This window comes from Ranitomeya imitator, chromosome 2, assembly GCF_032444005.1.
Source record: "Ranitomeya imitator isolate aRanImi1 chromosome 2, aRanImi1.pri, whole genome shotgun sequence".
In the NCBI taxonomy this organism is placed as follows: Eukaryota; Metazoa; Chordata; class Amphibia; order Anura; family Dendrobatidae; genus Ranitomeya; species Ranitomeya imitator.
The window spans coordinates 267,795,335-267,812,791 of record NC_091283.1 but is presented as its reverse complement, the minus strand read 5'-3'; the positions used below and the strand labels follow the sequence as shown (position 1 = coordinate 267,812,791).

Genomic DNA, 17,457 nt, shown 5'->3' with positions numbered 1-17,457 from the left:
CCAGTGGGGCCAGCAGAGAGGAGATGACTATAGATGAGCCCCTAAGTACTGGCCCCAGTGTGCAGATCCACCACCGGGAGGCAGCAGAGAGATGACTATAGATGAGCCCCTAAGTACTGGCCGCAGTGTGCAGATCCACCACCGGGGGGCAGCAGAGGGGAGATGACTATAGCTGAGCCCCTAAGTACTGGCTGCAGTGTGCAGATCCACCACCGGGGGCAGCAGAGAGGAGATGACTATATAGATGAGTCCCTAAGTACTGGCTGCAGTGCACGGATCCACCAGTGGGGGCAGCAGAGAGGAGATGACTATAGATGAGCCCCTAAGTACTGGCCCCAGTGTGCAGATCCACCACCGGGAGGCAGCAGAGAGATGACTATAGATGAGCCCCTAAGTACTGTCCGCAGTGTGCAGATCCACCACCAGGGGCAGCAGAGAGGAGATGACTATATAGATGAGCCCCTAAGTACTGGCCGCAGTGTGCAGATCCACCATCGGGGACAGCAGAGAGGAGATGACTATAGATGAGCCCCTAAGTACTGTCTGTAGTGTGCAGATAAACCACCGGGGGCAGTAGAGAGGAGATGACTATATAGATGAGCCCCTAAGTACTGGCCGCAGTGTGCAGATCCACCATCGGGGGCAGCAGAGAGGAGATGACTATATAGATGAGCCCCTAAGTACTGTCTGCAGTGTGCAGATCCACCACCGGGGGCAGCAGAGAGGAGATGACTATAGATGAGCCCTCTAAGTACTGTCTGCAGTGTGCAGATCCACCACCGGGGGCAGCAGAGAGGAGATGACTATATAGATGAGCCCCTAAGTACTGTCTGCAGTGTGCAGATCCACCACCGGGTGGCAGCAGAGAGGAGATGACTATATAGATGAGCCCCTAAGTACTGTCTGCAGTGTGCAGATCCACCTCCGGGGGCAGCAGAGAGGAGATGACTATATAGATGAGCCCCTAAGTACTGGCTGCAGTGTGCAGATCCACCACCGGGGGCAGCAGAGAGGAGATGACTATATAGATGAGCCCCTAAGTACTGTCCGCAGTGTGCAGATCCACCACCGGGGGCAGCAGAGAGGAGATGACTATAGATGAGCCCCTAAGTACTGGCTGCAGTGTGCAGATCCACCACCGGGGGGCAGCAGAGGGGAGATGACTATATAGATAAGCCCCTAAGTACTGTCTGCAGTGTGCAGATCCACCACCGGGGGCAGCAGAGAGGAGATGACTATATAGATGAGCCCCTAAGTACCGGCTGCAGTGTGCAGATCCACCACCGGGGGCAGCAGAGAGGAGATGACTATATAGATGAGCCCCTAAGTACTGTCTGCAGTGTGCAGATCCACCACCGGGGGCAGCAGAGAGGAGATGACTATAGATGAGCCCCTAAGTACTGTCTGCAGTGTGCAGATCCACCACCGGGGGGCAGCAGAGAGGAGATGGCTATATAGATGAGCCCCTAAGTACTGGCTGCAGTGTGCAGATCCACCACCGGGGGCAGCAGAGAGGAGATGACTATAGATGAGCCCCTAAGTACTGTCCGCAGTGTGCAGATCCACCACCGGGGGCAGCAGAGAGGAGATGACTATATAGATGAGCCCCTAAGTACTGGCTGCAGTGTGCAGATCCACCACCGGGGGACAGCAGAGAGGAGATGACTAAATAGATGAGCCCCTAAGTACTGGCTGCAGTGTGCAGATCCACCACCGGGGGCAGCAGAGGAGAGATGACTATAGATGAGCCCCTAAGTACTGGCTGCAGTGAGCAGATCCACCACCGGGGGCAGCAGAGAGGAGATGACTATATAGATGAGCCCCTAAGTACTGTCTGCAGTGTGGAGATCCACCACCGGGGGCAGCAGAGAGGAGATGACTATATAGATGGGCCCCTAAGTACTGGCTGCAGTGTGCAGATCCACCAGCGGGGGCAGCAGAGAGGAGATGACTATAGATGAGCCCCTAAGTACTGGCTGCAGTGTGCAGATCCACCACCGGGGGCAGCAGAGAGGAGATGACCATATAGATGAGCCCCTAAGTACTGTCTGCAGTGTGCAGATCCACCACCGGGGGGCAGCAGAGAGGAGATGGCTATATAGATGAGCCCCTAAGTACTGGCTGCAGTGTGCAGATCCACCACCGTGGGCAGCAGAGAGGAGATGACTATAGATGAGCCCCTAAGTACTGTCCGCAGTGTGCAGATCCACCACCGGGGGCAGCAGAGAGGAAATGACTATATAGATGAGCCCCTAAGTACTGGCTGCAGTGTGCAGATCCACCACCGGGGGACAGCAGAGAGGAGATGACTAAATAGATGAGCCCCTAAGTATTGGCTGCAGTGTGGTGCAGATCCACCACCGGGGGCAGCAGAGGAGAGATGACAATAGATGAGCCCCTAAGTACTGGCTGCAGTGAGCAGATCCACCACCGGGGGCAGCAGAGAGGAGATGACTATATAGATGAGCCCCTAAGTACTGTCTGCAGTGTGGAGATCCACCACCGGGGGCAGCAGAGAGGAGATGACTATATAGATGGGCCCCTAAGTACTGGCTGCAGTGTGCAGATCCACCAGCGGGGGCAGCAGAGAGGAGATGACTATAGATGAGCCCCTAAGTACTGGCTGCAGTGTGCAGATCCACCACCGGGGGCAGCAGAGAGGAGATGACTATATAGATGAGCCCCTAAGTACTGTCTGCAGTGTGCTGATCCACCACCGGGGGGCAGCAGAGAGGAGATAACTATAGATGAGCCCCTAAGTACTGTCCGCAGTGTGCAGATCCACCACCGGGGGCAGCAGAGAGGAGATGACTATAGATGAGCCCCTAAGTACTGTCCGCAGTGTGCAGATCCACCACCGGGGGCAGCAGAGAGGAGATGACTATATAGATGAGCCCCTAAGTACTGGCTGCAGTGTGCAGATCCACCACCGGGGGCAGCAGAGAGCAGATGACTATATAGATGAGCCCCTAAGTACTGTCTGCAGTGTACAGATCCACCACCGGGGGCAGCAGAGAGGAGATGACTATATAGATGAGCCCATAAGTACTGTCTGCAGTGTGCAGATCCACCACCGGGGGGCAGCAGAGAGGAGATAACTATAGATGAGCCCCTAAGTACTGTCCGCAGTGTGCAGATCCACCACCGGGGGCAGCAGAGAGGAGATGACTATAGATGAGCCCCTAAGTACTGTCCGCAGTGTGCAGATCCACCACCGGGGGCAGCAGAGAGGAGATGACTATATAGATGAGCCCCTAAGTACTGGCTGCAGTGTGCAGATCCACCACCGGGGGCAGCAGAGAGGAGATGACTATATAGATGAGCCCCTAAGTACTGTCTGCAGTGTACATATCCACCACCGGGGGCAGCAGAGAGGAGATGACTATATAGATGAGCCCCTAAGTACTGTCTGCAGTGTGCAGATCCACCACCGGGGGGCAGCAGAGAGGAGATGACTATATAGATGAGCCCCTAAGTACTGTCTACAGTGTGCAGATCCACCACTGGGGGGCAGCAGAGAGGAGGTGGCAATAGCTGAGCAGACAGTGTCAGATATGACAGGCTGAGATGCACGGACTCACCTGAATGTGAGGAGGATGCCCAGAGCGAGGACGAGGGTCCCGAGTGACACGGAGTAGCCCACGGTGTAGCAGATTTGCAGCAGTAGCTGCAGTGCGTGCTCCTCGTTCTGTAACACAGGGGGTTAATCCCGGCACCGCAGGGTTAATACAGGCAGAACCTTCCTACATGACATCCATTATCTTCCGATACAAGAATATATCCAATGTTTAGACACTGACGGGCGAGACGCCCAAAGCCAACAATTCACAGCAGCAGTTTCCATAGGTTTGTTTTTACGGAGCATTCCTGGGAGGCATTTGTCTGATGTAACACAAACAGCCGGGGGCCCTATGACAGCTCTGCTGGGGTCCGACCAATGTAGCTGAAGGTGGAGGTCAGCACATCACAGGGTGGGGATGTCTGTGTAGTCTCCTGCCCTCGCACTGTCTGGATAAAGATGGCTAGGCATCAAGGATGTGCTGTACGTTTTGTTATTGATGTAACCCTGCCTATCTAGTCTCCAGCAGCACAATTGGACCATCAATCTGTCATCGGCACCCAGGCTAAGGTGACCATGGAGGACACTTCTGATACATGATGAGCTCTGGGGTGTGAGATGTGTAATCCTGTCTATCTAGTCTCCAGCAGTGCCACATACAGTATAAATCTGTCAGAAGAACGGTGCATATATGAGATCTTCTCTGGTATTGTGAGTCTTGTCTTACTAGTCTCCAGCAGTGTAATAGGCATATCATTCAGTCTTTAATGACAGTGTAGATACATGCGCAGCTTTGAGTGTTCTAATCTTGCCTATCTTGTCCCCAGTAGACGAATAGGTTGGTCATTCGGCTGGTATGATGAGTGGTGTAAACCTGTCTATCTAGATTCCAGCAGTACAACCGGTCTGTGACTCAGTAAGCAGAACTCAGGCCTCAAGAGGTAATTAATAACAATTCTGATAACAATGAGTTATGCTATGGTATTGTGAGTTGTGTAATCCTGCGTATCTAGATTCCAGCAATGCAATAACAAGAGAACAAAGGCTTTTAGTTATAATAATCAATTACATTTTTGACATCTTTCTTTCATTAAAATACTTTATTCTTAATGTGTGTTTTTTTTAACCCATTATTAATATAGGATTAATAAGGGATAGGTATCTTATTGACACCTCTCCATTATTAACCAGGCTTACTGTCACCTTACAATAGCAAGGTGACATTAACCCTTCATTACCCCATATCCCACCCCTACACGGGAATGGGAAGAGAGTGGCCAAGTGCCAGAATAGGCGCATCTTCCAGATGTGCCTTTTCTGGGGTGGCTGGGGGCAGATGTTTTTAGCCAGGGGGGGGCAATAACCATGGACCCTCTCCAGGCTATTAATATCTGCCCTCAGTCACTGGCTTTACCATTCTGGAGGAGAAAATTACGTGGGAGCCATTTTTTTCCCGTGATTTAACCCTTTAGTTTAACACCTAGAGCTCCCAAATTTTACACACAAACTACTAACATTAGTGAGGAATATGTAAAAAAATAAGGGATATGAGATGGTTTACTGTATGTAAACCATGTCTCATATCCTGTTGTTTTTGATAAGGAGATAGGAAAAGACGGCAATTGAATTACCGGCTTTTCTGCTATCTAGCGCTGTATTAAATATAAATATATATATATGTATGTGTCTCACTGACATATATATATATATATATATATATATATATATATATACTGTATATATGTTTTCACAAATATTTGAGCCCATGGATCCATTCTATGTTCATTTTGCAAGCCATACGGATGACACGTGGATATTTTTGGGAGAAAAAAATCGCATCTTCGCATAGAATGCGGATCACTGTGTATACTTGGTTACGCTTTTATAAGTGATCATGCCTGTCTTGTCTCCAGCAGTAGAGTAGGTTGGTCTGTTAGTCAGTATAAGCTCAGCTTTTTGTGATAATTGGGCGAAACCTCTGATAACAATGTGTATACTTGGTTACGTTTTTATAAGTGATCATGCTTGTCTTGTCTCCAGCAGTAGAGTAGGTAGGTCTATTAGTCAGTTTAAGCTCAGCTTTTAGTGATAATTGGGTGAAACCACTGATAACAATGTGTATACGTGATTACTTTTGATATCGTGAGTGGTATGATCGTGCCTATCTTGTCTCCAGCAGTAGAGTAGGTTGGTCTATTAGTTAGTCACTATATGCCCAGTTTTTAGTGATAATTGGGTGATATCTCTGATAACAATGTGTATACATGATTACTTTTTGATATATAATCTTGCCTATCTTGTCTCCAGCAGTACCAGGCCCTCATCAATCAGTCAGTATAACATAATAACATTTCCATACTGGATTTTCACTGTCAGATTATTCCAGATGTCACTGCATTGTGTTCTGAATAAATCTGGTCCCATAAAAGCGGCAAATGGATGTAATCCGGGGGATTAGCAGCAAAACGTGGAATAAACAAGGCAGACTCACATTTTGTTTGAAGTGATTACTGGTGGAGCATTCTGTGTCGTCCCGCCAAATATCCGTAGAGTTCTCCTTGGTCTGCCAGACGCCGTCCTCAGTGCAGTACCTGTACGAAAAGCCGGTGCTGGCTGCAACGACACAGCCCATGAGCTCAGAACAGCGCCAGGCCCGAGACCCCTCTACTGGAATGGCCCCCATAGGTCCCACTAATTGTCATGTTCATCTCCGGCCAGGATCCTGATCCATTTCTGCAATTTTTAGAGCTCCTGTCCCCATTACATTGGCTATGATCAGATGCCATACAGTAGCATTAACTTAAAGGGACGGTTTCTTTAAATAAAGGAATCTGTTTCCTGACATTATTAGATAAAATCGAGGGTCCCGCACAGCCCCCAACATCTACATTTACACGGCACTTCGTGGGGGAGATTTGTCACATGTTCAAAAGTGACATTTATTCACTTTTACGTTGCACAGCCTGATAACCACCGCCATATAGTGTTGATAACCACCGCCACACAATGCATGATAACCAGTGCCATATAGTGCCTGATAACCACTGCCACACAGTGCATGATAACCACCGCCATACAACCACCGCCATACAGTGCCTGATAGCCAAAGCCACACAGTGCATGATAACCACCGCCATATAGTGCCTGATAACCACTGCCACAGAGTACATGATAACCACCGCCATCCCATTCAAGGACACCGTTCTCTCCTGGTTCTCCTCCTATCTCTCTGACCGATCCTTCACTGTATGTTTCGCTGGTTCCTCCTCCTCTCACCTTCCCCTTACTGTTGGGGTTCCTCAAGGATCAGTCCTAGGCCCCCTCCTCTTCTCTTTGTATACTGCCCCTATTGGACAAACAATCAGTAGATTTGGTTTCCAGTACCATCTCTATGCTGACGACACCCAACTATACACTTCTTCTCCTGATCTCACGCCTGCCTTATTAGAAAACACCAGTGATTGTCTTACCGCTGTCTCTAGCATCATGTCCTCCCTCTATCTGAAACTAAACCTGTCAAAAACTGAACTCCTCGTGTTTTCTCCCTCTACTAACCTACCTTTGCCTGACATTGCCATCTCCGTTTGCGGTTCCACCATTACTCCAAAGCAACATGCCCGCTGCCTTGGGGTCATCCTTGATTCTGACCTTTCATTCACCCCCCACATCCGATCACTGGCTCGCTCTTCTTACCTGCATCTCAAAAACATTTCTAGAATTCGCCCTTTTCTTACTTTCGACTCTGCAAAAACTCTTACTGTTTCACTTATTCATTCTCGTCTGGACTATTGTAACTCTCTACTAATCGGCCTCCCTCTTACCAAACTCTCCCCGCTCCAATCTGTCCTGAATGCTGCTGCCAGGATCATATTCCTCACCAACCGTTACACCGATGCCTCTACCCTGTGCCAGTCATTACACTGGCTACCCATCCACTCCAGAATCCAGTACAAAACTACTACCCTCATCCACAAAGCACTCCATGGCTCAGCACCACCCTACATCTCCTCTCTGGTCTCGGTCTACCACCCTACCCGTGCCCTCCGCTCCGCTGATGACCTCAGGTTAGCATCCTCAATAATCAGAACCTCCCACTCCCGTCTCCAAGACTTTACACGTGCTGCGCCGATTCTTTGGAATGCACTACCTAGGATAATACGATTAATCCCCAATCCCCACAGTTTTAAGCGTGCCCTAAAAACTCATTTGTTCAGACTGGCCTACCGCCTCAATGCATTAACCTAACGATCCCTGTGTGGCCTATATTAAAAAAAAAAAAAAATTAATTAACTGGTTCATGCAGCTTTACATGAACACCCAAGCCTTACACTATGGCTGGTCCGAATAACTATAGCAATTGTTACCATCCACCTCTCGTGTCTCCCCTTTTCCTCATAGTTTGTAAGCTTACGAGCAGGGCCCTCACTCCTCTTGGTATCTGTTTTGAACTGTATTTTTGTTATGCTGTAATGTCTATTGTATGTACAAGTCCCCTCTATAATTTGTAAAGCGCTGCGGAATATGTTGGCGCTATATAAATAAAAATTATTATTATTATTATTATTATCCCCCATACAGTGCCTGATAACCACCGCCACACAGTGCATGATAACCACCGCCATACAGCGCATGATAACCACCGCCATACAGTGCTTGATAACCCATGCCACACAGTGCCTGATAAACACCGCCATACCGTGCCTGATAACCCTCGCCATATAGTGCCTGATAACCTACGTCATACAGTGCCTGATAACCACCGCCATACAGTGCGTGATAACAACTCCCATACAGTGCTTGATAACCACCGCCATACAGTGCATGATAACCACAGCAATATAGTGCCTGATAACCACCGCCATATAGTGCCTGATAACACACATCATTCAGTGCCTGATAACCACCGCCATACAGTGCATGATACCACCGCCATACAGTGCCTGATAACCACCGCCACACAATGCCTGATAACCACCGCCATAAAGTGCCTGATAACCACCGTCATACAGTGGATGATACCACCGCCATACAGTGCATGATACCACCGCCATACAGTGCATGATAACCACCGCCACACAATGCCTGATAACCACCGCCACACTGTCTGATAAACACCGGCATACAGTGCATGATAACTACGCCATACAGTGCCTGATAACCACCGCCATACAGTGCATGATAACCACCACCACACAATGCCTGATAACCACCTCCACACAGTGTCTGATAAACACCGGCATACAGTGCATGATAACCACCGCCATACAGTGTCTGATAAACACCGGCATACAGTGCATGATAACCACAGCCACACAGTGCATGATAACCACCGCCATATAGTGCCTCATAACCACTGCCACAGAGTACATGATAACCACCGCCATCCGCCATACAGTGCCTGATAACCACTGCCACACATTACATGATAAGCACCGCCATACAGTGCATAATAACCAATGCCATACAGTGCATGATAACCACCGTCATACAGTGCATGATAACCACCGCCATACAGTGCCTGATAACCACCGCCATACAGTGCCTGATAACTAACACCACACAGTGCCTGATCAACACTGCCATATAGTGCCTGATAACCACTGCCATACAGTGCTTGATAACCACCGCCATACAGTGCCTGATAACCACCGCCATACAGTGCCTGATAACTAACGCCACACAGTGCCTGATAAACACCGCCATACAGTGCGTGATAACAACTCCCATACAGTGCATGATAACCACCGCCATATAGTGCCTGATAACACACGTCATACAGTGCCTGATAACCACCATCATACAGTGCCTGATAACCACCGCCATACAGTGCATGATACCACCGACATACAGTGCCTGATAACCCTCGCCATATAGTGCCTGATAACCACCGTCATAGAGTGCCTGATAACCATTGCCATAGAGTGCGTGATAACTCCCATACAGTGCTTGATAACCACCGCCATACAGTGCATGATAACCACAGCAATATAGTGCCTGATAATCACGCCATATAGTGCCTGATAACACACATCATACAGTGCCTGATAACCACCGCCATACAGTGCATAATACCACCGCCATACAGTGCCTGATAACTAACGCCACACAGTGCCTGATAAACACCGCCATACAGTGCGTGATAACAACTCCCATACAGTGCATGATAACCACCGCCATATAGTGCCTGATAACACACGTCATACAGTGCCTGATAACCACCATCATACAGTGCCTGATAACCACCGCCATACAGTGCATGATACCACCGACATACAGTGCCTGATAACCCTCGCCATATAGTGCCTGATAACCACCGTCATAGAGTGCCTGATAACCATTGCCATAGAGTGCGTGATAACTCCCATACAGTGCTTGATAACCACCGCCATACAGTGCATGATAACCACAGCAATATAGTGCCTGATAATCACGCCATATAGTGCCTGATAACACACATCATACAGTGCCTGATAACCACCGCCATACAGTGCATAATACCACCGCCATGCAGTGCTTGATAACTCACGCCACACAGTGCCTGACAAACACCGCCATACAGTGCGTGATAACAACTCCCATACAGTGCATGATAACCACCGCAATATAGTGCCTGATAACCACCGCCATATAGTGCCTGATAACACACGTCATACAGTGCCTGATAACCACCATCATACAGTGCCTGATAACCACCGCCATACAGTGCATGATACCACCACCATACAGTGCCTGATAACCCTCGCCATATAGTGCCTGATAACCACCGTCATACAGTGCCTGATAACCACCGCCATAGAGTGCGTGATAACTCCCATACAGTGCTTGATAACCACCGCCATACAGTGCATGATAACCACCGCAATATAGTGCCTGATAACCACCGCCATATAGTGCCTGATAACACACATCATACAGTGCCTGATAACCACCGCCATACAGTGCATGATACCACCGCCATACAGTGCCTGATAACCACCGCCACACAATGCCTGATAACCACCGCCATACAGTGCCTGATAACCACCACCATATAGTGCAAGATAACCATGCCATATAGTGAGTGATAAACACCGCCATACAGTGCTGATAACCACCGCCATATAGTGGATGATAACCACTGCCATTCAGTGCCTGTAACCACTGCCATATAGTGCCTGATAACCACTGCCATATAGTGCCTGATAAGCACCGCCACGCAGTGCCTGATAACCACCGTCATATAGTGCCTGATAATCACCATCACACCGTCATATATTGCTGATAACCACTGCTATAAAGTGCCTGATAACCACCGCCATATAGTGGATGATAACCACCGCCATTCAGTGCCTGTAACCACTGCCATATAGTGCCTGATAACCACTGTCATACAGTGCCTGAACCTTGTCTGTCTCTACAGCCTGTGAACCTGTCTGATTGCTGTTACCATACACATAACAGGAGCGGCTGCTTCCTCCTCGTTACCTTCTGGTGTCATCGGCAGGTACCACGGACACGGCACAGACACGTTCCCCGGGGAAGACGATGGCCAACAAGCGAACTTATCGAACGTCCCATTACAGTAAACTCCTGGAAGAGAAGAGAACATGAAGCATCAGCAACAATGATGTCATCACGTGCTGTAAACCAAGATGCTGCAAAAGGAAGGACACTAGTGATGTCATAATACAGAAGGGTCTAATCAACTGTGAGGACTTGTGTAATGAAGGAGAGAAGAGAAGGAGCAGGAAAGAGGAGGAAGAGAAGGAAGGGAAAGGAAGAGAAGGAAAGAAGAGGAAAAGAGAAAAGACAAGGAGAAGGAAAGAAAAGGAAGAGCCAGAAAGAGGAGGAAGAGAAGGAAAGAGGAAGAGACATAAAGAAGATGAAGAAAAGGAAAAAAAAAGAGGAAGAAAAGAAAGAAGAGGAAAGGAGGAAGAAGAGAAAGAGAAAGAAAAGCAAGAGGAGAAGGAAAGAGGAAGAAAAGGAAAAAGGGGAAAAAGGTAGAAGAGGAGTAAGAGAAGAGGAAGAAGATAATGAAAGAGGGGAAGAGAAGGAAAGAAAAGGAAGAGAAGGAAAAAAGAGAAGGAAAGAGGTGGAAGAGAGGGAAAGAAGAGGAAGAGAATGAAGAAGAGAAGGAAAGGTAAAGAAGAGGAAAGGAGGAAGAAAACAGGATGAGAATGAAAAAGGAGGAAGAGAGGATAAGAAAAGGAAGAGAAGGGATAAGATACAGAAGAGGAAAAAGAAGAAGAGAAGAAAGAAGAGGAGAAGGAAAGAAGAGGAGGAGAGGGGAAAACGAGGAAGGGAGGAAGAGGAAAGGAGGAAAAAGGGAAAGAAAAAAGGAAGAGAATGAAAGAAGAGAATGAGAAGGAAGAAAATAAAGACAAGGAAAAAAGAGGATGAGAAGAAAGATGAGAAGAGGGAAAGAAGAGGAAGAGAGGGAAAGAAGAGGAAGAGAATGAAGAAGAGAAGGAAAGGAAAAGAAGAGGAAAGGAAGAAGAAAAAGGAAAGAGGAGAAAGAACAGGATGAGAAGGAAAGAGGAGGAAGAGAAGAAAAGAAGAGGAAGAGAAGGAAGAAGAGATGGAGAAGGAAAGAGGAAGAAGAGAGGAAGAGAAGTGATAAGATAAAGAGAAGGTAAAGGAAGATGAGAAGAAAGACGAGAAGGAAAGAAGAGGAAGAGAGGGAAAGAAGAGGAAGAGAAAGAAAAAAAGAAAGGAGGAAGAGAAGAAAAGAAAGAGAAGGATAAAGGAGGCAGAGAAGGAAAGAAGGGAAAGGAAAGAATGAAGAAGAGAAAAAGGGAAAGTGGAGGAAGAGAAAGAAAAACAGGAGGAGAAGTAAAGAAAAAAAAGAGAAGGAACAGGAGAAAGAAGGAAAGAGGAGAAAGAGAAAGAAGAGGAGGAATAAGATAATAATAATCTTTATTTTTATATAGTGCTAACATATTCCACAGTGCTTTACACACATTATCATCGCTGTCCCCGTTGGGGCTCACAATCTAAATTCCCTATCTGTATGTCTTTGGAATATGGGAGGAAACCGGAGAACCCAGAAGAAACCCATGCAAACATGGAGAGAACATACAAACTCTTTGCAGATGTTGTCCTTGGTGGGGTTTGAATCCAGGCTCCAGCGCTGCAAGGCTGTAGTGCTAACCACTGCGCCACCGTATACAGAGAAGGAAAAAGAAGAGAAGAAAGATGAGGAGAAGGCGAGAAAAGGAAGAGAGGGAAAGAAGAGGAAAGGAGAAAGAAGAGAAAGAGAAAGAAAAACTGGAGGAGGAAATTGTTGTGAATTCTGTGGCTGAATTCACTCCTGTGGTCACAAGTGGTACTGCAGCTTCTGAGCTTCCTCCCTCAGGTGTTCTGGTGAGCTCGTTAACTGCTTCATTACTTAACTCCGCCTGATGCTGCTATCCTTGCTCCTTGTCAATGTTTCAGTGTTGGATCTGAGCTTCTCCTGATTGTTCCTGTGACCTGCTGCTCTGTATAGCTAAGTGCTTTTTGCTTTTTTGTTGCTTTTTTTCTGTCCAGCTTGTCTTTTGTTTTGCTGGAAGCTCTGAGACGCAAAGGGTGTACCGCCGTGCCGTTAGTTCAGCGCGGTGGGTTTTTTTTTTGCCCCCTTTGCGTGGTTTTGCTTTAGGGTTTTTTGTAGACTGCAAAGTTCGCTTTACTGTCCTCGCTCTGTCCTAGAATATCGGGCCCCACTTTGCTGAATCTATTTCATCCCTACGTTTTGTCTTTTCATCTTACTCACAGTCATTATATGTGGGGGGCTGCCTTTTCCTTTGGGGAATTTCTCTGGGGCAAGTCAGGCCTATTTTTCTATCTTCAGGCTAGCTAGTTTCTTAGGCTGTGCCGAGTTGCCTAGGTAGTTGTTAGGCGCAATCCACAGCCGCTTTTAGTTGTGTTTAGGATAGGATCAGGTGTGCAGTCTACAGAGTTTCCACGCCTCAGAGCTCGTTCTTGTATTTTTGGGTATTTGTCAGATCACTGTGTGCGCTCTGATCGCTAAGCACACTGTGTTTCTGGATTGCCTTCATAACACCTGTCATTAGCAAACATAACAGTACAAGGAGCCAAACTAATGATTCTCAATAGAGGGAAAGAAAAAGTTCTGACATCATTTTTTTTTTTTTTTCTGCTCTGTGTTCACTTTTTTTTTTTCCCCTAGACATCTGGGTGATTCTGGACACAGGTGTGGACATGGATATTCAGGGTCTGTGCTCTTCAATGGATAATCTCGTTATAAATGTACAAAAAATTCAAGATACTATTGATCAGAAATCTATGTTAGAACCAAGAATTCCTATTCCTGATTTGTTTTTTGGAGATAGAACTAAGTTTCTAAGTTTCAAAAATAATTGTAAGCTATTTCTGGCCTTGAAACCTCATTCTTCTGGTAATCCTATTCAACAGGTTTTGATTATTATTTCTTTTTTGCGCGGCGACCCTCAAGACTGGGCATTTTCTCTTGCGCCAGGAGACCCTGCATTGAGTAGTGTCGATGCGTTTTTCCTGGCGCTCGGATTGCTGTACGATGAGCCTAATTCAGTGGATCAGGCTGAGAAAAATTTGCTGGCTTTGTGCCAGGGTCAGGATGATATAGAAGTATATTGTCAGAAATTTAGGAAATGGTCAGTACTCACTCAGTGGAATGAATCTGCGCTGGCAGCTTTGTTCAGAAAGGGTCTCTCTGAGGCTCTTAAGGATGTCATGGTGGGATTTCCTATGCCTGCTGGTTTGAATGAGTCTTTGTCTTTGGCCATTCAGATCGGTCGACGCTTGCGCGAGCGTAAATCTGTGCACCATTTGGCGGTACTGCCTGAGGTTAAACCTGAGCCTATGCAGTGCGATAGGACTATGACTAGAGTTGAACGGCAGGAATACAGACGTCTGAATGGTCTGTGTTTCTACTGTGGTGATTCCACTCATGCTATTTCTGATTGTCCTAAGCGCACTAAGCGGTCCGCTAGGTCTGCCGTCATTGGTACTGTACAGTCCAAATTCCTTCTGTCCATTACCTTGATATGCTCTTTGTCGTCGTTTTCTGTCATGGCGTTTGTGGATTCGGGCGCTGCCCTGAATCTGATGGATTTGGATTATGCTAAACGTTGTGGGTTTTTCTTGGAGCCTTTGCGGTGTCCTATTCCATTGAGAGGAATTGATGCTACACCTTTGGCCAAGAATAAACCTCAATACTGGGCCCAGCTGACCATGTGCATGGCTCCTGCACATCAGGAAGTTATTCGCTTTCTGGTGTTGCATAATCTGCATGATGTGGTCGTGTTGGGGTTGCCATGGCTACAAACCCATAATCCAGTATTGGATTGGAATTCCATGTCGGTATCCAGCTGGGGTTGTCAGGGGGTACATGGTGATGTTCCATTTTTGTCGATTTCGTCATCCACCCCTTCTGAGGTCCCAGAGTTCTTGTCTGATTATCAGGATGTATTTGAAGAGCCCAAGTCCGATGCTCTACCTCCGCATAGGGATTGTGATTGTGCTATCAATTTGATTCCTGGTAGTAAATTCCCTAAAGGTCGATTATTTAATTTATCCGTGCCCGAACACGCCGCTATGCGCAGTTATGTGAAGGAATCCCTGGAGAAGGGACATATTCGCCCATCGTCATCACCACTGGGAGCAGGGTTCTTCTTTGTAGCCAAGAAGGATGGTTCGCTGAGACCGTGTATTGATTACCGCCTTCTTAATAAGATCACTGTTAAATTTCAGTATCTCTTGCCATTGTTATCTGACTTGTTTGCTCGGATTAAGGGGGCTAGTTGGTTCACTAAGATAGATCTTCGTGGTGCGTATAATCTGGTGAGAATCAGGCAAGGAGATGAATGGAAAACTGCATTCAATACGCCCGAGGGTCATTTTGAGTATCTAGTGATGCCGTTCGGACTTGCCAATGCTCCATCTGTGTTTCAGTCTTTTATGCATGACATCTTCCGTGAGTATCTGGATAAATTCCTGATTGTTTACTTGGATGACATTTTGATCTTCTCAGATGATTGGGAGGCTCATGTGAAGCAGGTCAGAATGGTTTTTCAGGTCCTGCGTGCTAACTCTTTGTTTGTGAAGGGATCAAAGTGTCTCTTCGGTGTGCAGAAAGTTTCATTTTTGGGGTTCATCTTTACCCCTTCTACTATCGAGATGGATCCAGTTAAGGTCCAAGCCATCCAGGATTGGATTCAGCCGACATCTCTGAAAAGTCTGCAAAAGTTCCTGGGCTTTGCTAATTTTTATCGTCGCTTCATCTGTAATTTTTCTAGCATTGCCAAACCATTGACCGATTTGACCAAGAAGGGTGCTGATTTGGTTAATTGGTCTTCTGCTGCTGTGGAAGCTTTTCAGGAGTTGAAGCGTCGTTTTTGTTCTGCCCCTGTGTTGTGTCAGCCAGATGTTTCTCTTCCGTTCCAGGTCGAGGTTGATGCTTCTGAGATTGGAGCAGGGGCGGTTTTGTCACAGAGAGGTTCTGATTGCTCAGTGATGAAACCATGTGCTTCCTTTTCCAGGAAGTTTTCGCCCGCTGAGCGTAATTATGATGTGGGCAATCGAGAGTTGCTGGCCATGAAGTGGGCATTCGAGGAGTGGTGTCATTGGCTTGAAGGAGCTAAGCATCGCATGGTGGTATTGACTGATCATAAGAACTTGACTTATCTCGAGTCTGCCAAGCGCTTGAATCCTAGACAGGCCCGTTGGTCGTTATTTTTTGCCCGCTTCGACTTTGTGATTTCGTACCTTCCGGGCTCTAAAAATGTGAAGGCGGATGCTCTGTCTAGGAGTTTTGTGCCCGACTCTCCGGGTTTATCTGAGCCAGCGGGTATCCTCAAGGAAGGAGTCATTGTGTCTGCCATCTCCCCTGATTTGCGGCGGGTGCTGCAAAAATTTCAGGCGAATAAACCTGATCATTGTCCAGCAGAGAAACTGTTCGTCCCTGATAGGTGGACTAATAAACTTATCTCTGAACTTCATTGTTCGGTGTTGGCTGGTCATCCTGGAATCTTTGGTACCAGAGAGTTAGTGGCTAGATCCTTCTGGTGGCCATCTCTGTCACGGGATGTACGTACTTTTGTGCAGTCCTGTGGGATTTGTGCTAGGGCTAAGCCCTGCTGTTCTCGTGCCAGTGGGTTGCTTTTGCCCTTGCCGGTCCCAAAGAGGCCTTGGACACATATTTCGATGGATTTCATTTCTGACCTTCCCATTTCTCAAAAGATGTCAGTCATTTGGGTGGTCTGTGATCGCTTTTCTAAAATGGTCCATCTGGTGCCCTTGGCTAAATTGCCTTCCTCCTCTGATTTGGTACCTTTGTTCTTTCAGCATGTGGTTCGGTTGCATGGCATTCCTGAGAATATTGTTTCTGACAGAGGTTCCCAGTTTGTTTCAAGGTTTTGGCGAGCCTTTTGTGGTAGGATGGGCATTGACCTATCCTTTTCCTCGGCTTTCCATCCTCAGACTAATGGCCAGACCGAACGAACCAATCAGACCTTGGAAACATATCTGAGATGTTTTGTTTCTGCAGACCAGGATGATTGGGTGTCCTTTTTGCCGTTGGCTGAGTTCGCCCTTAATAATCGGGCCAGCTCGGCTACCTTGGTTTCTCCATTTTTTTGCAATTCTGGGTTCCATCCTCGTTTCTCTTCAGGACAGGTTGAGTCTTCGGACTGTCCTGGTGTGGATTCTGTGGTGGATAGGTTGCAGCAGATCTGGACTCAGGTAGTGGACAATTTGATCTTGTCCCAGGAGAAAGCTCAACTTTTCGCTAATCGCAGACGCCGTGTGGGTCCCCGACTTCGTGTTGGGGATCTGGTTTGGTTATCTTCTCGTCATATTCCTATGAAGGTTTCCTCTCCTAAATTTAAACCTCGTTTTATTGGTCCGTATAGGATTTCTGAGGTTCTCAATCCTGTGTCTTT

General features: G+C 47.3%; 1 protein-coding gene across 1 annotated transcript in view; it reads right to left on the bottom strand.

Moving 5' to 3' along the window:
• The window catches only part of GLP2R (glucagon like peptide 2 receptor), a 127,579-nt gene that overhangs the window by 27,912 nt on the left and 82,210 nt on the right, over positions 1-17,457 (bottom strand). Inside the window, exons 3-5 of the mRNA XM_069749132.1 lie at positions 11,024-11,128; positions 6,051-6,172; positions 3,582-3,688 (exon numbers count right to left, since the gene is read on the bottom strand). Coding sequence (XP_069605233.1) covers positions 3,582-3,688; positions 6,051-6,172; positions 11,024-11,128 — 334 coding nt within the window. The remainder of the gene's footprint in view (positions 1-3,581; positions 3,689-6,050; positions 6,173-11,023; positions 11,129-17,457) is intronic.